The 22,272-nt window shown below is 60.1% G+C and overlaps 3 protein-coding genes across 7 annotated transcripts in view; 2 read left to right on the plus strand and 1 right to left on the minus strand.

Moving 5' to 3' along the window:
• RAP1GAP2 (RAP1 GTPase activating protein 2) overlaps window positions 1-1,635 on the minus strand; it is a 48,761-nt gene extending 47,126 nt beyond the window's left edge. The window contains exon 1 of one of the 4 annotated variants that reach the window (XM_052688513.1): window positions 1,529-1,635. In XM_052688513.1, coding sequence (XP_052544473.1) covers window positions 1,529-1,578 — 50 coding nt within the window. In that variant the 5' untranslated portion in view covers window positions 1,579-1,635. The remainder of the gene's footprint in view (window positions 1-1,528) is intronic. The other 3 variants (XM_052688512.1, XM_052688515.1, XM_052688514.1) reach the window with 3 other exon arrangements.
• A 3,653-nt stretch (window positions 1,636-5,288) lies between these two features.
• Window positions 5,289-17,053, plus strand: CCDC92B (coiled-coil domain containing 92B). Its single transcript, XM_052689052.1, has 4 exons — window positions 5,289-5,355; window positions 10,145-10,298; window positions 12,557-12,604; window positions 14,813-17,053. The coding sequence occupies exons 1-4, from the start codon at window positions 5,311-5,313 to the stop codon at window positions 15,457-15,459; spliced, it is 894 nt and encodes a 297-aa protein (XP_052545012.1). The 5' UTR covers window positions 5,289-5,310; the 3' UTR covers window positions 15,460-17,053.
• Window positions 17,054-19,450: 2,397 nt separating this feature from the next.
• Window positions 19,451-22,272, plus strand: part of CLUH (clustered mitochondria homolog) — a 32,377-nt gene continuing 29,555 nt past the window's right edge. Inside the window, exon 1 of one of the 2 annotated variants that reach the window (XM_052689173.1) lies at window positions 19,451-19,618. In XM_052689173.1, coding sequence (XP_052545133.1) covers window positions 19,495-19,618 — 124 coding nt within the window. In that variant the 5' untranslated portion in view covers window positions 19,451-19,494. The remainder of the gene's footprint in view (window positions 19,619-22,272) is intronic. The other variant, XM_052689174.1, reaches the window with a different exon arrangement.

Below are 22,272 nucleotides of genomic sequence, written 5' to 3' on the forward strand. Positions count from 1 at the left end.
CCAGCACCCCTCAGCACCGTGTTCGCACTGCCTTGCTCACACATGGGTGTGCTGACAGATTAATTGTAAGCTTAATTGTAAGCTTAATGATAACCAAGTTATGAATTGATGTTTATTATTTTGATTAAAGAAGTGCATGCTCTCCATTACGTGACCAAAATGCCGTGCCTGCCATTGCTCCCACCTTGCAGCACAAAACTCTGCTGCCTGCATCCCAGCTGTGCTTCACACACCCTCCTCTGAACATGAAATTTCATCAGCAAGTCATAAATTATTTACAGCCTCCGTAGCACCAGTTGGGGATGCACACACACGCACATCTGGAATTTCACTTCCTGTGCCCACTAATTGGGACAAACGGAAGTCAAAGGGAAGAGAAGCCTGGAAGCACTGCCTGGGCACAGCACAGCTGCAGCTGCTCCTGGCAGAAGTAAGCTAGGAAGGATCCCAGAGAGCCCCGGACAGACCGAGTTGCTGATTCTCCTGGAAGATGGAAGCGAGGGCACTACAGTCTCCTAATGATCTCTGACAGCTCCTGCATATGATACTGCTGCAAAAAGCAGCAACACGCAAAGCAGAACATCTTTTGGGAAGAGAGGAGGGGGTGAAGAGGGATGGCAGAACAGCCAGGCCAAGCAGCCATCACAACATTTTGTGTCTAAGTCTGCAAGAAAAAGTGCAAACTTAGGCTGCCAAGGAGAGGGAAAAAAAAAAAATCCTCCGATGATTCCCTTCCTCGGCGGCTGTCAGACAGCCCCTATCCCAGCCCCGGCCCCAGCCGCGCTCCCCGGACGTGGGGCAGTCCCTGGGCCGCTCCCAGCACTGCGTCACCCCCCGGAGCCGCTCCGTTCACAGCCTGGCACGGCTACAGCGCCCTGCTCAAAAGTCACACGCCTCGAACGTCACAAACTATACAATTAAAGATGCAAAGACACAGGAAAGCTCGTTCCCAATGTCAGCCTGCCCCAGCGGCTCAGGCTGCTGCCATCGTTCCATCCACGAAAGGAAACAGCGGGTAGCCACGCTCCACCGCTGCCCCAGTACCTCTGCCCCCCTAACAAGAGCCACAATGCCTCCAAAGCACCCGCGCCCGTCCGCGAGACTTTCCCGGTGCAGCTACAACAGCCGAGCACGCGCGGAAGCAGATCGCCGTCAGTGCCAACGCTTCTTCCGCGCGGGACGAAGGCAGTTCCCCAAACCACAAAGCTCTGGGACGGGGAAGCTCTCCGACCCCCTCCCGCCTCCGCGGCTACACAGATGTCGAACGCGGCCCAAGCAGCCGCAGCCCGGAGCTGTGCCTCCCGCGCGGGGCCGCGCCGTGCGCCCGGAGCGCCGCAGAACTCGGTGCCGGACTGCCGGGGCTGCACGCACGCGGCAAAGCGCCCGGAGCTCCCCAGGCGCCGGGATTCCCGTCCTGGCACCGGGACAGCCCCACACACACAGCTCAGGACCCCACGCACAGCGACCCCCGAACCGACCCTACGGAACCCCTCCCGGTCGCTCCCGCGGCCACAACACGCGCACCCACCAGCGCACCAGCTCCCAGCGCCGCTCCCCTGCCGCTTTGCCCGAGGCCATGCCGCCGTCGGGCGGCCCCGCCGCGCTCGGAATCCACGCCGCAGGGTGAAGTGAGGCGGGGCGGCCGTGAGGGAGGTGCGGAACCCCCCGCCAGGTGCGCGCGGTCGGCGCGAGGCCGCTCCAGTTACGCAAAGCGTTACGCAACGCCCGCGCGGGACAGCGGCGCGAGCCGCGCAGCAACGCTTCCGCGGGAGCCGCGGTTTGCAGACCGGACTTCGGGAGACGGCGCTCCGTCCCGGCGCACCGCTGTGCCTGCTGGGCAACGCGCCGCCCCGCCTCCCGAGCGCCTGAAGCAACGAGCGCCGCGAGCCCTCGGGGTCCGCAGAACTCCCCCGGGGGCTGCGGCCCGAACCTCCGGGAAGGGCTCCGTCGGGTACCGATGTCCATAGGAGCTAACGGCGCGGCGCGCAGGAACGTCAGATGAGAGTTACTCTCCTCCAGAACGCCCGTCACCGCTCTTCTGAGCGCTGGTTTTCCTCCCGCGGTCCCTGGAACCGGCGTCGGTGTCGGGCGGGCCGTGGTGCTTAGGGAACAAATGGGGTATCGTTCCGAAGAGGTTCAAACCGCACTCAGAGCGGTTTCTCCAAAGGGGTGTCCTGCCTCCAGATCTCCTGTGAGAGCCCCGAAGGGGAGGTTGGTGCCAGCCCTCCCATCCATCCGCGGGTCCCCACGCTGGGGCTGCCCAGAGCTCCGCTCGGCCGTGTAGGAGCAGCTGCTGGCGCAATGGCAGCTCGAGCAGACACCTGGCAGGTGAGATACGGTCAGACCCCGCTGAAAACATTGAGCTGATAATAAATTTACTCAAACTCTCAAGCTTTCAGCCCTCCACTGCTTTAAGGAGCTTAGTTTCTCGAAGCAGCGAGCAGGCACGCACACACACCGTTCCAATTCAGCTGAAAAGCAGTACGTGAGGCTAAGTTAAACTCGAGTTTTTAAATGAAATACTTACAGAATTCCTCCAGCAATTTACCCGGGGCTGAGGGCCGGCAGTGCGGAGAGCCGCCGGGGGGCAGTGCAGGCACAGAGCTGCGGAGCCGCGCCCCGGACAACGCCCGCAGAGCCCCGCATCGCCCGCGGGGAATGGAGCGCTGCTGCGGGCGGCCCCGGACCGCTGGGATAACGGACAGAGAGGGCGGGGGGCGGCGGGAGGCAGAGTGCTGCCGCACTCCCGTTAGAAGGCGTCTCGGTGGGCAGATTTGGGTGCATCCAGCAGATGGTGGCACCAACCGCCGCTGTGCGGGTCACAGAGCGCCCGCAGGAGCAGCAGAGCCAGCATCCGAGGCGGGAGGGGCGCGGGGTGACCGCGGGCGGGCGCTGCTGCACCGGGACCGCACCGGCACGTCCCGGCCGTTGCACCAGCTCGGTACAGGAGGGTGAGCGCATGGGAGAGCCCTTCAGAATTATAAATAGCACGCGTGCATCGCGCGTGTATCTTGCCTTCTTCCAAACTCGTTGTTCCTCTTCTATTTCTTCATTTGACCCGTGTATCGTCCCATCTTAGTTGAACGTGTGGCCTCATCATCAAATTATGGTTTCAGAAGTGTATCTGAATTCTTACTGTTGCTCCCAGTCCTGTCTTGCCCTTAGACCTTCACTTCTTCCAGTCATAAAAGTGAGCATGCTGCACTTAATTTTCTTTGCGCTGTTGCCAGCTTCCATAACCACTCATCACATCCCCTCATTTTTGTTGTTTCGTCATTTCACAGAGCCACAGAACCAGAGGGGCTCACACGACCTCTGAAGATCCCCCAGCCCAACCCCAGCTGGAGGGCGGTTGCTGCAGGGCAGCTGCTTGGCCACAGCCCTGCTGGATGCTGAGCGCTGCTACTGCCCTCACGTGCTGGCACGGCCGTGCCCTGGAGCAATGACCTCATTCAGAGGCAGCTGTCTGTCCCCAAACGCCTGACCTTGATTGTCTGCAGGCTTCTGTTTTATTCATTGGAAAATCAATGAAAACTATACAGATCTGGTGAAACATGATGCAGTCCAGAACCACCCTCCCCTGTCCCACTTAATGCCACTGTAATTCACTTCTACTAAAGCAGACGTGGGTTAGGGAAGCTGCAGGGAGGCACTGAAAAGCCACGCTCCCACACACAGCAAGGGGACTGGGATGGGCAAAGGACAGCCCGGCAGTACTGATGGTTACAAATGGGTGAGGGGCAACCCCAATGAGATAATGCTTCTCTGAATAAGAAAGCCTAATTCATACAAATATCCCTCACCTCATAACAACTTGTCCTTGCAGGAAGAAGTCGTGTTTTAAGAGGCAATAAGTCTAGAGGAAGGCCACACCGGAATCTGTGTGAACAGGGGAGCATCAGGAGGCACCGAGGCTCTCGGTTGTGCTGGCTGTGGCCTTTAGTACCACTGTCTGAATAATTCATTGCAAATCCACCTCCCCCAAAGCATGGGATGTTACAGACCCAGTGTGCTGAACCTGGGCCTGTCTACCTGCAGGCAGAATGCAAGACCATTTCCCATGGCAGAGTCCAAGTGCTGTGCACAGCGCAGGCATTCGGTCAGGGTCTCAGACATCCAGACAGGAGACAGGAGTGGGATGACAAAATGACACCACAAATCATATCCTGTGGGCTGCCTGACAACACGCTCACGTGCTGTTTGTGCACAGGGGCCGATACCCTGAAGCTTCCCCTATGCAGAACAGGACAGCTTTAAGGTGAGGACGGCAACCCAGCCCCACGGGTGCCTGCCTGGGAACGCTGCACTCTGCAGCAGCTTTCAGAGCAGGGAGCAGATCAGCAGGCTGTCAGCTGATGGGAGGACTCTACCATTTCTCTATTCCTACAGTGCCATGTGACATGGAACAGGCCACATTTCAGCTTCCCCTGCTGTAAGAGAGACACAATGAATGCAGTTATCTTCACAAGTGGAGCCCCAGCTGCTCGGGATGACACAAATGAAAGGGCGTGAAGAATTACCAACCGTATGAGTAAACCTTTTCACATCATCACTCTGACCACAGAGTCAAGAAAGCTCTTTTTTGACAGTGTCTCCCTACCAGTTTCCTTACTGAAGCCACCGCTACCCCACACACATCTTGAATTGCATTAACACTAACAAGTCAGGGGAAGCACAAACACCGCAGGTTTTCCTCCTGGGCTCCTGGCCTGCTGCGAAACGGCTCGGTGGGCTCCGAGCCGTGCGGGAGGGGCTGCGGGGAGCGGGCAGCTGCTGCAGGGCGCATTCGTGCCGGGGGTCCCCGCAGAAGGCGCGGGGCAGAGCCAGGGGCGCGCAGGGACCGGGCGGGGGCGGGCGGGCGCCGTCAGCACCGCGGACAGCGGCGGCGGGAGCGGAGCGCAGCTGGGAAGCGGGGAGCGGAGCCCGCGGGGCCCGGGGCGCGCAGGGGATGCCCCGCAGCCGGGCCGGCCCCCGAGAGGCCTCGCCGCGCCCCGCTGCTGCCGGAGCCGCCTTGCCCCGCGGGCGCCTGGCGCGGCACGGAGCTGCGCGGCCCGGTGCGGCTCGGTTCGGTTCGGCGCCGAGAGGTTCGACTCGGCCTGGCCCTTCCCGACGGCGGCCCGGCGCGGCGCCCCGGCGGAGCTCCCCAGTTCCGGTCACGTTGCCGCCTGTTTACGGCGCGGCTGCCGGCGGGCGGCGGGGCCGGGCCGGGCCGGGCGAGGCGGGGCCGCCGCAGGCAGCGCGGGCGGCGCGGGAGCCCGGCGCGGCCCCGGCCCCGGCCCCGGCCCCGGCCCGGCCCGGCGCGGCCGCCCCATGACGCCCAGCGGGCGCCCCGCGGGGCCCCGACGCTCCCCCCAGGTAACGCGGCGCGGCGGCGGGGCGGGGGCCGGGCGCTGCCCTCGGGCGGTACGGCTGCGGTCGGGGCTCGGCGAGATCCGCTCCCGCGCAGCTCGGAGCCGACGAGAGGGCGGGCGGCGGCCAGCCGAGCGCGGCGGGCATCGAGCTCCGGAGCGGGGCGGCGGCACCGGGGGAACGGGCGGCACCGGGCTGCGGAGCGAGGAGGCGCGTCCCGGCGGGGGCTGCGGGGGGAACTCCTCCTCCCGAAGTTGCCCGCTGCCCGCTCCGCGTCCGTTCTAGAAGTTGCTGCGCCCCGAGCGAGGCCGTCCGTCGCGTCGCTCCTTCCGCGGGCGACTGCCGCAGAAAAGCAGTCCGAAGCGTCGCCGGGGTCGGCCCCCTCCACAGGGTTAAGGCCGCGGGAGAACTCGAGGGCCCCAGGGCGCTGCTGCGAAATTCCCCAAGTGCGGGATCGCGCAGCAGGGATCGCCCGCTTCAGGTCGTGATCGACTCCCAGCGCTGATTCAGGGCCGCGCGCTGCCCCGAGCTGAGCCCCGGCCGCGGCTCCTTCCCTGCGGGCAGCGGCAAAGCACGGCCTGACCGCCGCCGTCTGCCAGCCAGAGACACCCTCAGCTTTGGCTGTCGGACCGGCAGCGGTGTGCAAGGAATTGCTGGAAAGCACAATAATTTATAATCAACGTTCCTCCTATTGATTTTATCTCCGAATAGATACTGTTAGATAATGAATAGCAAACAGGACGCTGAGTGTAATTCTGCTCTGCTCAGATCAAGGAAGGCTCCCGCTGACTTTCCCAAGGCTGGGATTTCACCTCTAGTTTCTATTCCTGGCGCTGTCACTGCCTGTGTGACCTTCTCAAGCTCCCATCTTCCCTTTGCCATGCATTCCTTACATTTAAAGACGTGCTTGCTTCATGACACTGCTGCAAAGTTCAACGCCCTCAAACTCTTTGCGGTCATAAAGAGGAATGGAATGAATTTCTGATATGTATCAGTGTTTGTTCCTGAGTCTGTTTTCATGTGATGGTGAGGGGAACCACGGCTGGAGGAATTATCGACCTGTTCCTGCAAACCTTGTTTATGCCCTCTTACTGCTGAGGTAACTGGCCAAGTGATTATGTGAATAGGGGCTGGGTCTTGGTATGACAGTTTTTGTGCTGGGATGTGCAGACATGCAGTACGTACACATCAGCCTTTGAAATGCACCATCAGGAACCAAGGCTGTTTCCTTAGGTCAAAGTTCTGGGATCCCAGTTAACAGACTTCTGTACTGTTTTACCTTGGAAGCAAATCTGCAGACCTGTAACTAAAGTTACTTCAGGAAGTTGCTTCAGTCCTTCTCTTTTTGCAAGTTCATGTGAGCCAGAGTGCAAGAGCAATTCAGAAACCTCCTGTAACTCACCAGGTGCTTAAGTCATTTTTAACGCTAAATGTCAGATCCCAAATGCCTTGCAGAAGGCTCTCTGTGTCTCCAAGGAGGAGACTGGGAGTCCTATGCTCAAGGCTTTGCAGGGGCAGCAGGGGCCGCTCGTTCCTGGAAGCCGGTCTGTGACGGAATGAAGTCCTTGGGATGTCTGGTGATGCTAACAGGCAGCACATCTCACATGGCACCCAGCACCCTGAGGTGCTGCAAAACCCAGGAGCGCCCGGCTGAGGAGGGCCCTTTGTGCATCCAGGTGCTGTCTGAAAAGCACCGCCAGCCCCAACCCCATGGGGCTCTGTTAGGGCAGATAGGCACAGCCTGTGCTGCTGAGAACTGCCCTCCCAGTGCAGCCTTCTTCTATGCAGATCAGGTGGCAAATTGTTTTTGGTGCAGTCCCAGGCACGAGTGGAGCTGACGCCTGCAGCAGAACAGCAATGCAGACAGAGCTGCAGGGAGGGGACAGCTTGGGCTGCAGGTGCCCCCTCTGGGAGGGGCACAAGCCACCCTCAGTGGGCTGCTGCCTCCTTGCTGGCCCTCTGTGCACATGTGCAGCTACAAGCAACAAGGGCATAGAGCATCCTTCAAACCAAAGGGGAGTATCGCTTACCCTTGGCTTTTATGCCGCATGACATCACCTCCCGAAGCTGCAGGCTCTCACTCGTCCCCCAGGGCCACGCAGTACATGGTTCTGTGCAGTCTTCCACCACCACTCGTGGTGCCAACTCAGAATCTGGAAAGGCAAAGTCACAGCCACAGTGGTGAGGGAAGGGGCGGTAGCAGGACCACTTCCAGCCCCTCTGCTGCTCGGTGCAGACCGGTGCCATCCGCCAGGGCAGCAGCACTCACATGCCCTGACTCGTGCCCTGCTCCACCATGCGGGAGCCGCTCTGCAGCACCTGCTGGGGCTGTGAAGCCGTCAACACAGGAGCGTGGGCAGTGCTGGCTGGAAGGTGTGAAGGCTCTACGAGGTGCCATTAAGCCAGCAGCACATCATCCTCATTAGCTCCCAAGTGATTTTGCTGTATGCAGTGACCAAAGGAAGTGCTTCAAACTGAATGCTCAAAACGCCGTTGCAATCTTCGCTCAACTTCAAAAGCAATGATGGGAAAATAATGGTTGCCGAGAATTGGGTTTGGAAATTCTTTAGGGCAATGTGTGCAGATAACTCCAGCAAGCTCATTTGTTCCCTTCTGATAACATTAGAAATGCTCAAACAGCTTACAGATGCTGTTGAGACTCCATGATGTCGTTAACAGTGAGTGGCTCTCACATCGTTACCTGTTGCAGAGGCGTCGGGGCTTCCATGTGCACGTGCCCCACTGCGGCCCCACAGCTCCTCTCAGCCATCAGAAGAGCAGCACGCGTGCTGCCAGGAGAGCCCTGCCCAAGGCTCTGTGGGTCCAAAAATCAGCCTCATGGAATGAGGGGCTTGGGACCCACAGAGACAAACCACGGTTTGGTTTTTGTTTGGGTTTTTATGTTTGTTTGTTCGGTTTTGTTTTTAAACACACAGGTCAACTACACAGATCTTTTGTCTTCCAAACCAGACAAAGCAGACCTTAACTCCCAAAAACTTTTTTTTTTTTTTTTTTTTATCAACTTATTACTTAACTATTGATTTTAAGGAGAAAAAAATCATTGCTACGAAAAGGATAATTTTCCACTTAAAGGAGGAGAGGGAAAGTTCAGTGGCAGAACTCCAGCCATTTCTACCGAGAACAGCTCGAGCAGATAGAACAAAGCCCTTGAAAATAGAAGCGCGTGTCCTCCGGGGCTCTGCCCAACCTACTTTCTAACCACCCGGAGATGAGGTCCCACCACTTCCACAAAGGAGCTGCTCCAAAGCCGAGCCTGGCCCTCCCACAGCCCCTCCCCACCCTCAGGGCTGGGGGAGGACGTGCTGCTGCCACGAGGTGCGCTCCTGGGCTGCGGGCAACGGGGAACTCATGCGCCGCCCCGGCTGGCTCCGGACGCCTTGCCCGTGCCCCATCCGCCCCCCGGCTGGGGGCTTTGCTGCAGCACAGCAGCAGCAGGTGGAGCAGCAGCACCTGAGTGGAAAACCCAGCCAGGCTGCGAGCTGCGCCGGCCCCGTGCCTGCAGGACGCACAGCACCCCCACGGGCAGAGCCTCCCCCACCGTGCAGCACCCCGGGAGCACAGTGTATGGGGGCTGGAAGGAGGGGGCTAAAAATTCTCTCTGTCTGACACAGTGGCTGTAGCTGTGCAGGATGTGCCAGCAGAGCACCTGAATCCATTGCGGGACGGGTCCTGCAGTGGCCCAGCGCTGGGGCTGCAGTGGGGCAATGGCCACAGCAGGAATGAGCCCCAAGTGCACAGGCACTGGGGCCTGAATGCACCCCCTCCTCCTTGTGCAAGGCAGAGTAAGTGGAGCCCCGATTTCGAGGTTTTCACATACGTGTAGATGCCTTAGCAAGAATAAAGCTTTGAGCCAGAGCTGCTGCCAAAATTGCTTACTTTGGAGTCAAGCTTAAATGGAGTTTGATTTGATATAGGGTGTAGGAATTAGCTTAAAATGTCTTGCATTAGAGGGCTGGGCATGCTGTAAACACAAGCTGAACATTTGCTTACTTCTGAAGTTTCTGTGGAAAGGAATGGAAAATCAGAAGCAAACGAATGTGGATTGGCTTCCCAGCAGCAGGACGGCGCTTGCTGTGCTGTGGCTTTGCTGGCAAAACTCATACTGACCTCTGCAGTGGGTTGCTGTAGGTTCCTTCCTGAGCTTGGTGCACGGCACAGGGATATTTCCAAGATCTAAGGGTCCTTCAGAGGTTCATTTTTCCCTCCCCATGTGGGTAGGCAGCGCACAGCACTGCATGCTGCTGAACTCCATGCCCCGGCGCTGACCCTCCCAGCGTGAGGCAGCGCTGAGCTCCTGCCATGTAATGCTGATTGGGTTGGACAGACCATACTGTATTTTTCATGCACTGGATCTTGTTCTGCAGTCGCTGCTTTGCAATGTGGGGATCACTGAGCAACTGAAATCACCGCTGTGTGGTTCCTAGGGGTGATCCTGCCCCAGGTGTATCTCTGCTCAGTGATGAGGCAGATTTCCTAAGGCCAAACTTAAAACAGAAATGAGCCCATTCAATAGAAGGGTTTGTATGGTGCATTTTCTGTTTTCGCAGTGCTGGGGCTCTCAGCCCAACCCTGCAACAAGAGGCAGTGAGACCAAACAGAAGCGTGGGTGCTGTCCTGCGGGGCAGTGTGTGCAAAGCTGCTGCCCTGCAGCTACGTCCATGTGGAGCACAGGTTGCAGAGCCCAGGGCTCTGTGTCCCGCAGGACATGGGGCTCGTGCTGCTGGGGTGACCCACCGAGCTGTGCTCTGACTGCAGGCCCTCTCTTCTCCCTTAGGCGTGGGCTGCAGATTCGGTTGCGATGGAGACCGTGTCCCTGGAGCACCAGATCCAGAGTGTGCAGAGGCACATCGCCTTCCTGAAGAAGGAGCAGATGGAGCTGCTCCACGGCCTGCACCTGGAGATCCTCCGCCTGCAGAAGCACTGCTCAGGTGAGCACTGGGCTCTGTGGCACAGGGAGCCCAGCACAGCCCACCTGCCCTCAAAGACAGTCCTATTATTAAAACACAGAACTGGTTCCCCCTTTCTCCCAGATGCCATTTGCCCAAGGGAAGGAAAATGGCTGAACTCCACCAACGATGGGGTGAGCGGGCATGGGACTGTGCTGTGGGTCCCTCTCAGAACTGGAGGAACGTGGGTTCCTGGGCTGGGGCAGTTCCCCTCCATCCTCCTGCCAGCCCCAGGAATCCACCCCAGTGGCTCTTGTCAGTAATTCAGCCTGGCCAATTACTCATTGTCTTCCAGCTCCTAATCACTGATTCCTGGGAAACAGAGACATGAGGGCATTTCTAAAATTGTCTATTCCCGCCCATCCTTTCTGAGCTTTTGCTGTTCCATTTCATTGTTTTAATAGCTCCATCAGTGCCTCTCCACATACGTGAGGCCAGAGGACCCTCAGGCATAAATCATGCAGGGAGGTTCTGAGCTGCCCTGGCAGCAATGGCTCTGTCCTGTTTGCTGCTTGCAACAGACACTATGCCCCATCCCTGAGGCACATGGCTCTGCATCTGCAGGGTATGATGGGTCCAAGCTCTTATGTAGCTCCGAGGTGACTTTGGATGTATTTGCAGTGCCACTGCCTGCTATTCATTTGCACGAGGGAGGTAGATGGGTCAGTCAGCACTTTCCTGCCCAGTCCAGGCATGAAGCTCACTGCTACACCTGGATGTGCTGCTGTGACCTTGAGTTTTTGCATCATGACCTTGGTGTCTCAGTGGCCTCACCGCCAGCAGTACCTGTCCTCCTGCAGCTCTGCTTCACAGCTGTGCACCAAAGGAGAGCCGACAGCTGGGGAGGGACTGCAGCACCCGCCGAGCCCTCTGCTGCACTGCCAGCACAGGACAGTGGGATAGCAATCCCACAGTTACACCATGGGGTCAGGGGAAGCCGACCCCAGTAAAGCCCCACAGTGCAACATCCTCGGTTGGAGGCTTTGCAGGAAGATAAACGCAGCAAAGTGCAGCGTAGAGTGATTCATCTGCTGGAAGGACCCTTGCGTTACAGCAGTGCTGGCTCCCCTCCCACTCCCATTTTATTTGCAAAGTATAAACACAGCAGAAATAGCAATAGATCCTTTCAGACTCCTCTGTTTCTCCTTTTACTGGAAGATGAGCTCAGCTGCTGTGGCAATAATTAGCACATTCCCAGCGTTAGCAGAGCAGCAGGAGGAGAGCTGCGCTGCCTTGGTGGCAATGAGGGCTCCACATGGTGCTGGGCTTTGGGGTTCTGCGCTGCGGGGCCCAGCAATGGCCTCTGCTGGAACCACATGGTGCAGAGAGGGCATCACAGCAAATGCTGCCTGTGGCCGCAGCACCAGTGGAGACACAGGAGCCTGACCCACCCATAGGAAGGGGAGCACATGTGGGGCCAGCCGTGAGAACGACACAGGGAGGGATTCCAAGGCACTGGGACCCCAGCACACAAGTGGAGACCCTGTCCTGAGCATCACTGTGCAGGCAGCAACATCTTTTCCAGCAGGAGACGGCTTTAGGTTTCATTTGGAATCTCTCTGAGACTCCAAACCATTATTTTAACTTCAGTAAAATAACACAGCTGCCATTGATTTTCCGTGGGGCAGGCAGGAGTGCTGAAAGCTTTCCAGAAATTGCATTACATTCTCCGTTACTCTGCATTCTCACCACAGATTTGTTTTCCAAGAGAGACAGCAGAGCAGCCTCAGCCAAGAGCTCCGTTTCAGGGCGGAGGTGATGGGGATTAGAGTCAACACGAAGGCAGATTAAAAGAAAAATGTAGGGCAGAGATTAACCGTTTAAATTCATACTCAGAAGACAAAAAGCTCCGGCGTGACCGAATGCTGCTGTCCCTCCGCTCCTCCCGTTTGCTGGTGGTTTGGTGGTCTGTGATATTCGCTGAGAAATTATGTAGGGTCCGTGGGGCTGTGGTTGCTGTGGGTCTGCTGGCACCACGCACAGAGGCAGAGATCACTCTGCGGACAGTAAATGATGAAACACTTCAGGCGGCAGTTTAGCTTTGGTCTGTTTTCAGTCCATTGCTCCGTTCTCGTCCTGGTTTAAAGCGCCGAAAATGGTTCAGCAGGTAAGAGCTGCAGAGCAGTCCCAGCACGGAGCGCCGCCCGGCGCTGCTGCCCGCATTGCCGCTACGCGGCCGCTCGCAGGGGCAGAGGAGCAGCGCTGCGCCGCGTCTCACCGCCGTCTGGTTTCTCTTCCAGAGCTGACCCACGACCTGGAGATGAAGGAGCTGGAGGCCCGCCAGCAAGGTGAGAGCAGTAAGTGTGCGCGGGGCCGCCGCAGTGCTCCGAGGGGTGGGGGGGCTCAGCGGGCGGACGCGGACTCCGGTCTGAAGGATCGCTGGGGCTCTGTGCTCGGATAGGAGGCCCTGAGTGCCGATGCCCCAGTGAGTGTTTGCATATGAAAGCAAGCATTCCTCGGGTTTGCTTTGCTAATCCGTTTACACAGAGCCCGCAGGGGCACTGCAGATCCCCGGGGAGCGACTCAAAGCTTGCAGACCCCTGAGCCCCGGGAGAAAGCAAACACAGACAGTCAGTGAGCCCCAAACCCCTGTGCGCTGTCCTGGGCATTCGGAGGTCAATTCGGAATCTCTTCCAGTGACGTTATATAACACTACATCCCATGAAAAAAACTCCTTGCGATCCAAAAAAAAGGGGCAGAAGAGTCCTGGCGCACTCAGCACGGCTGCAGGCTGCAGACGGGAGCACGGCGAGCTGCGTGGCACCGAGCCCTCATCCCGTCCCTCCCCCGTGTCCGGGCCCAGCATTGCCCAGCTGCCGTGCCCAGCAGAGGATGCTGTGGGAGCACCTGCGCCTCCTCTCTGGCCTGAAGCCAGACCCCATCCCTTGGCCGTCCCAGCACGATGCCATGGCTGCGTGCCGGGGGCTCGGCTTCTCTCCCTGCCTCCCCGGTGTTGGCAGTGACCAACGCCTGCAGAGCACCACCCGCAGGGCGCTGCCATCAAGCTGCCTTAACAGCTCCAAAAGAGTACAATCCCATTTGCTACATTTATGGGGCAACAGCCTAAATTAAGATGCCGCCAAACGATCACTCTTCAAATACCACTCATGTAATAATTACTGCGTGCAGCTTCCTCCCTTAAGATCTCATTATAAAACATTTTGCCTCGCAGAAAGCACTTAAGAGCCCAAGCTGTAAAGCGGTTGCAATGTGTATCACAACAGGCAGAGCTTTCTGCAAGCTGCGGGATCACGCCTGGGCATGCTGTGTGCTGTGCAGGGCTGTGCATCCACCCCTCCGGCTGTGCTTGAGCGGCTGCCTTCCACCACATCCCCCTGCCCCACATTGCTCACATCTTCACAGCACCTCTGATGGTGGAGTGCAGGGAATGCCGCGTGGTGCCACATCCCTGGAGTCCCCACACCAACAGCGTGTCTTTCCTCGTAGAGCTGAGAACGCTCTTCATTGAAAGGCGGCAGCCTGAAGCCACAACTCCCTGTGCCCGGCCCTCAGGGGGTTGGCAGAGGGGCTCAGGCCAACGTGGGCACCTGGCCTGGTGCTGAGCTCGTGCTCATGTTCCACAGAGGACACTGGCATGTACAGGATGGTGGGATAGGTGGGTGGGAGCCAGTGCCATCCTCCTGCGGGCAGCAGGAGCCGCAGTGGAGCAGCCCACACGGCCCAGGCAGGGCGGTGCAGAGTGTGCAGGAGTGACAGGCAGGGCTTGTGTGAAATCGCCGATCTCCAGGTGTTGCTGGGTGACTCAGAAAGGCTGGGGCAGGGAGGGCACAGTCCCCACTCCTGGCTGGGAGCTGTGGGGAAGTGCTGTTCGCTGCGGCACCACTGCTCAAACATGTCCTGCCAGGGCCTGTGCCTGGCAGTGACTGCTGCAGTGCAGAAAGAAGCCGAACAGGTCAGGTGTTCGGAGCAGGGAGGCAGCATGGGGAGCGCATTGCAGCTGGCAGCGCCTGTGCAGAAGAACTCAGATTCCTCCTGCATGCTCAGCAAGGACAGCAGCAGGGAAAATAGCTTCAGGTATATGGGCTCCTGTGTGCCCATACATATACGTGTGTGCATGCACCCCCAGAAAAACAGCTACACACGTGCACGTATTTATGCTGAGGTGCTCAGCTGAGCCTGGCCCAACTGCCCGGTAATCCCAGATCAGCATTCTCTGTCCTCTAATCTGGCTTTTCAGTCTCTTGGCACAAGGGCAGCAACACCCTACGCGCTGGCCTGATGGCAGTACTGCCGGGATTTACTCTTCTCTCCCAGCCTGAAACCGTCCCCATGCAGAGGGGGACAGGAAGGGGCCGCGTGCACTGGGAGGGAGCCTCTGCTTGGGCAGCCCACGGGCGGTTTTGGAACCACGACTCCCAGAAGCACGCCGCCCCCCACGGCGCGGCTGGGACACGCCGGCACCCCACTCGGCCACTCCGTGCCGGGAGCCGCGCCGCTCACGGAGCAAAGCTCCCCTAACCGCTGCCTCCCCACAGACGCGCTGGACCGGGAGCTGGAGGAGAAGTGCCGAGCGATGGAGGCTCAGCTGCAGGAGAAGGAGAAGGACAACCTGGAGCTGCGCAAGGAGCTGCGGCACAAGGAGACTCTGGTGGCCGCGCTGCGCTCCAGCCTCCGCAGCAAGGAGCGGCGCTTCCTGGAGGAGCTGAAGCGGCGCAGCCACCGAGTCACCATCCTCGACACGGAGCTGCAGAAGCAGACGGAAGCGGCCGCCTACCTCTCCCTGCAGCTGCACGCCACCTCCCAGCGTCTGCCGGGCCCCCGCAGCGGCGGGCGGCCGGCCCCCGTGCAGCCCCCGGCCGAGGGCGGGCCGCCGCGCCGTGGCCACAGGGTACATCCGCGGCGCCCGGCCGGGGTCGGCGCCCGGCCCGGGGACCCCGCGCGCGAGGAGCACGACGCCATGCCCGACCCGGCCCTCTTCCTCTACGCGGCGCGGCCGCCCGCCCCGCAGCGCCAGTCACCGCTGGAGCCCCCCGCCGAGCCCCGGGGCGCTGCCGCGGCCCCCCGGGCGCAACGGCTGCCCCAGCCGCCGCCGCAGAAGCCCGTAGCCGGGGCTCGACCAGCCAAGGGCGAGGCCGGCAAGCGGCCGGGGCCCGGGCCACGCGGTGCCCGCGCCCGGGAGTAAGCATGGAGGCGGGCGCGGCCCGAGCGGCTGGGAAGGCGCTGACCCTGGAGCACCGTGCCGAGCGGCAGCCGACGTCGCCGTCCCTCGGGAAGGGGGTGGGAAGGCGGCGCTCTGCTCTCGGCCCGCGCTGCGCCCTCAGGGCTGAGCCGTGCAGAGCGTGCTGGGGCAGCGCTGCGCGAGGCGTGCCGAGGGGCAACGAGGGAACGAGGCTGGGACGAGGCTGCCGCAGGGCTCCCCCAGCCTGAAAGGTGCCCGTCTGCGGCACCCGGCGCCGCTCCCCGCCGGAGCGCGGCTGCGACCCGCATCGCCCGCACGGGGTGTCCGCGCGCCGGCGCCGTATTCCTCACTGGCACCTACAGCCGGCTGCTGTTTTCTCACCACAGACTAAAATCATGTCAGCGAGCCACTGGCAAAGCGGGATCTGGTGCACTGCCACCCACAGGGCAGAGCTGGCCACAGCGCAGCCCCATTAGGAGCTGAGGCTGCAGATGACGCTTTGCCTGCAGTGTCCGAACTATTGGAGCCCACCTCCCTCGCGCGCAGTTCAAACCCCCGGGAAAGCATCGCCCTTCCTCTGAACCATCACTTGCCTCCAGCCCGCAAAGTGCCCACGCAGCCAGAGGTCTCTATTTTTGTAGCTCGGTGTTTATACCTTACAACGCTTTTAGGAGACTCAGTCACAATCCCAAGCCAGCTCTCCAGACGGTGAAATCAAACCCCAGAGTGTGATCAGCTCTGCAGGAGGCGAGCAGCTTTCGTGCTGCCCTTTGGCTGTGATGGGCACCCAATGGGAGAAGTGTCCAACTCAGGTGGCAGGGCCCCCCCGCGCCGCCAGTGCTGCCCCAGTGGCGTCTGGCCGTGCTCCCAGAAGGACACTGCATGGCGGCGGGTGAGGCACAACCTGGCATCTCGTGGGTGAAGCCCCTCCTGGCCTTGGGACAGGGCTGCTCTTCCCGGGCTCTGAGTGCTTTTGCTGAGAGCACGTCCCGATGTTCTTTTAATGTGAGAGAGGGTAAAACATCTCTGTGCGTCCCTGTGCTGTGATTTGCACAGCTCGCTCCCCCTCGTTCCTAGACAATCCTGATACACAGAGCGTGTCGCATTTTTATTATAAAGCTACTGATAAAATCATGTTGTTCATGACCAACCTGAGCATTAGAAAGGGGAGGCCGTGTAAGTACCCCCGTTCTCTGTAAATATCTTCCTAACAATCAGCATTTTTAGTGCCTAGTATGTAAATGAAGCAACCCTGTGGGAGCTGCAGGACCCTTCCCCCTTCTCAGCCATCAGCTATGAGCTCGAGGGGCACATCCCATCTCAGTGCCTCGTGGCTTCTGCCCACCCCATGGCAGCCTGAATGGGCAGGGAGGCAGCAGAGCCATGAGAGTCTGGAGCCCTGAGCTGGGTAGGGCCGGTTTCATGCACTGCACTGCGGTCACTGCTGCTCCTGAAGGGGGGAAGCTCTAGAGTACAATATATACGCACTTATATATATGTATACACATAACGCACTTGCTTTGAAGGGAAAACACTGTATGATTGTAATAGAAATGATGTTGAAATAAATTATTTTAATCTTTGTATTTATATAAAATGCTCAACGAGGTCTAAATGATCCCAAAACCCAGAAAGGCGGTGCTCCTGTGTTTGACCTGTGGGATGCTGCTGGGTGCACTGAGCTCACGGAGCAGCAGGGAGCCCCGGGCAGTGCCTGCCCTGCCCATGTGCACAGGGGGCCCAGCTGCCCCCAGCCCTGGCTGCAGCGCAGGGCAGTGCGCCATCACTGCATTTGCTCAGCGCTGCTCAGCTCCCCGTGAGTTGGAGCGGTTAGCTGTACATTGTGCTGCAGAGCTCTGTACGTGGACACATATAGACTGGGAATGTAACTGCTGACACCTACATGCTCTGTATGGAACAAGCAATGTGTAACGTTGACGCATAAAAGCTTAATAATTAGACTGGAAATGGATGCATAGCAATAACACTCCATTGTTAAACATTACCTGATATATATAAAACAGCGTGTTGGCAACTCCTGCGTGCAGACTAACAGCCAGGCAATGCTCTTGCACCCACTGCTGCTATTCTGCACTGCTTGCAGCCCAGTGGGCCCGGAGCACTGGTGCAGTGATCATCCCCCCGTGCTGCAGCTCTGCAGGTGCTCTCCAAGGAGGGTACTCACTGTGTTGCACAACCTCGCAGCAGAGGCAGAGGAGCTGTGCACGCGGCAGAGGCAGCCCCACGGTTTACACAGTGCCCCAGGCAGGCTGCTTGGGGAGCTCTTCTTGACCCCATTAATTAAAAAGCCTTATTTTCTGAATGTGCTTGCTGGGGCTACCTAAGCATCCCTGGCTATATCCTTCCTGCTTTGGTGTTGTGGTTGTTGGGGCACTTAGCAGCTCCCTGGCTTCATACCACCCACCAGAAGTATCAGTGCTGTCCTGCACAGCATAGCCCGGCAGAGCCCAGCCCTGCTCCCCACTAGGCTGCGTGGGCCCAATGCCCACCTGATGTGCTACTACCCCCCTGGCAGAGCGCTCCCTGATTGCATCCAGCCTGCCAGCTGGCGTCCTACCCCTCTTGCACACCGAGGAGGAGCTACCTGCACCCAGGTCTGGTCCTGTTGCTCGTTTGACCAAGGCAGAATTTGAGGCTTTCTGCAGGTTGCCCTTTCAAAGATCCACTTTCCCATCACTGCAGTCATACCAGTAATGAGAAGCCAAGCCCTGAAGTCCCACATCTTCCTGTGTCTATAAACCTGGACCTTCTTCCCAAGGTCCGCAGGCAGATGCTGAGCCACATCTCCCTGGTGGCTGCAGGGCCACGTGCTGGGACCACTGGGGCCGTGCAGGAGCCTGCTGTCCCCATTGGCTCTGCACCGCCTCAGGCCGGGCCCTGCACTCAGTTGCCCCAGCTGGCGCAGCTGCAGCTCCATCAGAGCAGAGCAGGGCACTGTCAGCTGGACGAGCAGAGCTAAGCGGGGCAGTGGCACCGTGTGTCTCTTGCTGGGAGATCCACGGCGATGGGATGGGAGCCACAGCTCTGACACTGTGCTGCTTTATGTGAGGGTGCAGTTCACTACATGGCACCATTATTCACCTGCACCATGTTCACGTTGACTTTTTTAACCAGGTGCTTTTCAAAACATATTCTCTACATACCTAGAGCACAGAGAACGGAGCTGTGAGCTGTACGTGAGAAGCCATTGTGATACCTCGTTATTTCTTAATGAAAAAACCACAATCCCTTTTGGAGTCGCCCTTTCCTGCCCCAGTGCAGCTCCCTGATCTCCCACCGGCAGCAGCCCCGTCCCACGGCCCCGGGCCCCGGCTCTGTCACGGCTGGAAGACGAGCGTGTCCGGAGCAGCCCGGTCCTCGTCCCCATTGCCACACTCGTCCCCGGGACACGGCTGCGGGCCGGCCGAGCTCTGCACTCCCGTAGATCCCGCAGACCGGTCCCACCCCGGTGCGCTGCTCCCGGCCCACGTTTTTCTACCCAGAGGAAGGCGGCCGCCCGCGCCCCGGTCCCGCATGTCCCCTGCCCGTCCAGCGCTCCGGCGGCACCGCGGCCCCGGGGTCCCGCGCGCGACCTCGCAGGCGTCGGGAAGGTGGCCAGCGGCCCGCAGCGCAGTCACAGCCCGCCCGGCCCCCGGCGAGGCCCGCTTCGTGCCCGCGCGCTGGGCCTGGGCCTGGGCCTGAGCCTGGGCCCGGGCCGCGGCAGCGCAGGGCAGCGCAGGGCAGCGCAGGGCAGCGCAGGGCAGCGCAGGGCAGCGCAGGGCAGCGCAGGGCAGCGCAGGGCAGCGCGGAGCCGCAAACCCCCTCGCGGCCCCTCCGACCCGTCCGGCCCCACCGCCCCGCCGCGGCCTATCCCGTTCCCGGCCCCGCGCGCGCGGCCCCTTTAAGGCGTTGCGGGCGGCGCGGAGGTTGGTCCCGGGCCGCGCGCCGTAGCGGGGTCGCCGTACCACGTGGGCTGGAGCGGCGCTGTCCTTCGCGGCGCGGCGGGACGGGACGCGGCGGGCACGGCGCGGGGCGCCCATGGTCAGCAAAGCGGACGAGATGCCGCCGGCCGCGGTGCCGGCCTCCGCGCAGGGCGGAGAGCAGCAGGAGCCGGGGCCGCGCGGCAGGAGAGCGGCGGAGGCCGAGCGGCGGCCCGGTAAGGGTAAGGGAGGGGGGGCCGCGGCGGGGTGGCGGGGGGCGACCGAGACGGGTCCCGCGCCTTGGGCCGGATCGCCGCGGGGTGCCTCCGCTTCGAGGCGCGGGGCTGGCGGAGAAGGAGCCGCGGCCCGGCCGGCGTCGGCGCGGACGCGAAGGCCCCGGGGTCGTCGCGCGATGTCCGCCCCCGCTGCTGCGCTCCCGCCGTTCCGTCCCGGCGGTGACGGCGCGCCCCGGGCGTTCCGGGAGGATTCCGCGACGGCGGCCCGGGGCGGTGAGGCCTCCTCACACCGCGCGGCGGGGGCTGTGCTCGTGGCCGGAGGGAACCGCGGAGTCGGGGGGGGTTCGGTCGGGCCCCGCGCCGGGTGGGGGACGGAGCCCGGGAGCGGTGGGGGCGGCCGGGCGCGTTCCGTCCCGGCGCGGCGGCACGGGGAGCCCCGGCCCCGTGAAGGTCACCTTCAGCGGACGCGGCGCGGCGCGCCCGGGGGGGTAGGGGGCGGCCGGGAGGGGCCCGCGTTCCCCGGACTCCGGCAGCCGGCAGCGGCGCGGGGCTCCGGGCGCCGTCCAGGCCAGGCGGGGGGCGTCGGGGCATTCCCGGCTCTCCCCTGGCGGGGAATCTCGGTGTGGCCTGGGCGGAGTGCTGGGGAGGCCGCTGTGTGCCGCGCTGGGAGCCGTGGAGCCGTGCGCTCCGGGTCGGCCCCGCTCGGCACCGGCCGTGTCCGAGGTCGGCTGAGGGCCGGGACCCTGCGCACGAAGCCTGGTGCCGAACCCCGTCCCGTAGTGCCGGAGCCACGCGCTGTGTGGGGTCTCGCATGGCCGTGGCACGGTCTGTGTCCCTTACTGCTGGCCCAGCTCAGGTCTCTGCGGGCTGCTGTGAGGTCAGTGGGTGGTGGTGTCCGCAGGGTGACTGCAGAGGGATGTGTATGTGTCTGTAAGAGATAATCTCATAAGGGAGTTATCTTGGAGCCACAAAGATGCAGCTCTCCTCATGTGCTCTTCTAAACTGAGTTCTGCTGGGGCTGCTGGCACAGTATGGTGGTGTCTTTGTAATAGGTGAGAGACAATTGGACCGCCCAGAAATTGTGAACTGCAAGAATCTGTCATTTCAGAGAATGCTCAAAAGCAGATATGTGGGATTTCCTGGGAAGAGCAGATAGCTCATGAGAGATCTTGGCTGAATGCTGTGTGCTTTGACTCATTGAAGCCCCAACAGCAAATAAATGAGGGGGGCAGTGACATGGGCAGCCCTGTGCCCTGACCTGGGCACTTTGCATCTGCTTCGGGGTGTGGGCACCGGCCCTGCCCTGCATTCTGGGTCATCCTGGGCTCAGAGTGCCGTACCTCCAACAGGTGAGCGTCCCAAGCGCTGCTCTGCAGCTCGGCCTGCTGCTGTGCTCTGTAACCTGCAAAAAGAAAGGTAAAAGCATGGCACTGCGTGGCTGCTCCTCATAGGTCACACTGGCTGAGCAAGGGACTGCCGCTGCCTCCCTCCCCCGTTTGTATGGTGATGAGGTGACTTTTTGAAGTTTGTCACTCAAAGCAAAGTTCACTGGTGTTAAGGCTGGCAGGAATTCAAGTGTGTGGGGGAGAGCCTCCCCCGCCCCCCATGCTCCACTTATTCACATGGATGCCAAGCACAGCTCAGGTTGAAAAGTTACACCGTATGATCCCTGCTCAGCATGAGCTGGGTCCTGGGGGAGGGAGGTAAAGCCCTCCCCTGTGTCAGCCAGAGGGCTCTGGGCAGCGCAGAGCTGGCTGAGGGCCCACAAAGCCATGCTGCATCCCCATGTGCCCAGCACTGCCTGTCAGGGTCCTGGCAGCTGCGCCACACAGAGGGGCGGCCACTGGGGATGGGTTCCTGGCTAACAGGATATGCTCTTCTGTTGTGTTAGTCATTGAGAGCGGGGGGTCTGCTCTCTTTGGCCTCTAAAGTGGCAAGAGAGTTGTGACTTCTCCTCTCCGCCTTCAAACAGATAAACGTGCTGGGCTGCTTCATCCTTCTGGTACAGAAATACACAAATGCTTTGGGTACCTGCATTGTTTGGGTCCCTGCATTGATTTCCAGCAAGACCAGTTATGGGTTAAGTTACCTCTCTTGTTAACTAGCACAAGATCAAAAGACAGCAGTTGTGTGCAGCACTTTTGGACTTTTTTTGTTGCTGCAGTTGTCAGTGCTTCAGAACAAGCTTGTCTTACATGTAGGTTAGCAGTGTGTCTACCTGGCATAGAGTCCTTCTTGTCAGTGCCTTGCCTGGAGGTTGTTTTTTTTCTAAGAAAAAAATCCCTGTCCCTTTTCCAGTCCACTTATGTGTTCATTTACCTTCGCTGTTAAAAGAGCAGAGAATGAAGGTACTAACGGAGAACTGCTCTGGAGGCAGAGCTGCTGTGCATTAGCAACAAAGTCAGAACTCAGATTCCTAATCAGGGATCTGCCGGCCCTGTCTGTCGCCTGACCTTGGAGGTTTGCTTATGGTTTGGAAGGGGTTGAATTGCTGACAGCTGGGTTTTCTAATAGGCGGTTGTAACACTTCAGGGGGAGAACTGGACCATCATGCAGGAGGGAAAGGATTGTTGCTATGAAGAAGAGGAGAGGACTGTGATAACAGCAGCACATGTGCGATGGGAATGAGACCTGAGCAAGGGGTGGTGTTTGGTGCAGCT

Source organism: Tympanuchus pallidicinctus, unplaced genomic scaffold (genome assembly GCF_026119805.1).
Source record: "Tympanuchus pallidicinctus isolate F22 unplaced genomic scaffold, pur_lepc_1.0 scaffold24, whole genome shotgun sequence".
NCBI classification, from domain to species: Eukaryota; Metazoa; Chordata; class Aves; order Galliformes; family Phasianidae; genus Tympanuchus; species Tympanuchus pallidicinctus.

Excerpts from the sequence above, each read along its gene's own strand:
- CCDC92B (XM_052689052.1), top strand. The coding sequence starts at position 5,311 with ATGACGCCCAGCGGGCGCCCCGCGGGGCCCCGACGCTCCCCCCAG. Across the intron at positions 5,356-10,144 it reads GGCCCCGACGCTCCCCCCAG|GCGTGGGCTGCAGATTCGGT; the intron begins GTAACGCGGCGC and ends CTTCTCCCTTAG. Across the intron at positions 12,605-14,812 it reads GCTGGAGGCCCGCCAGCAAG|ACGCGCTGGACCGGGAGCTG; the intron begins GTGAGAGCAGTA and ends GCCTCCCCACAG.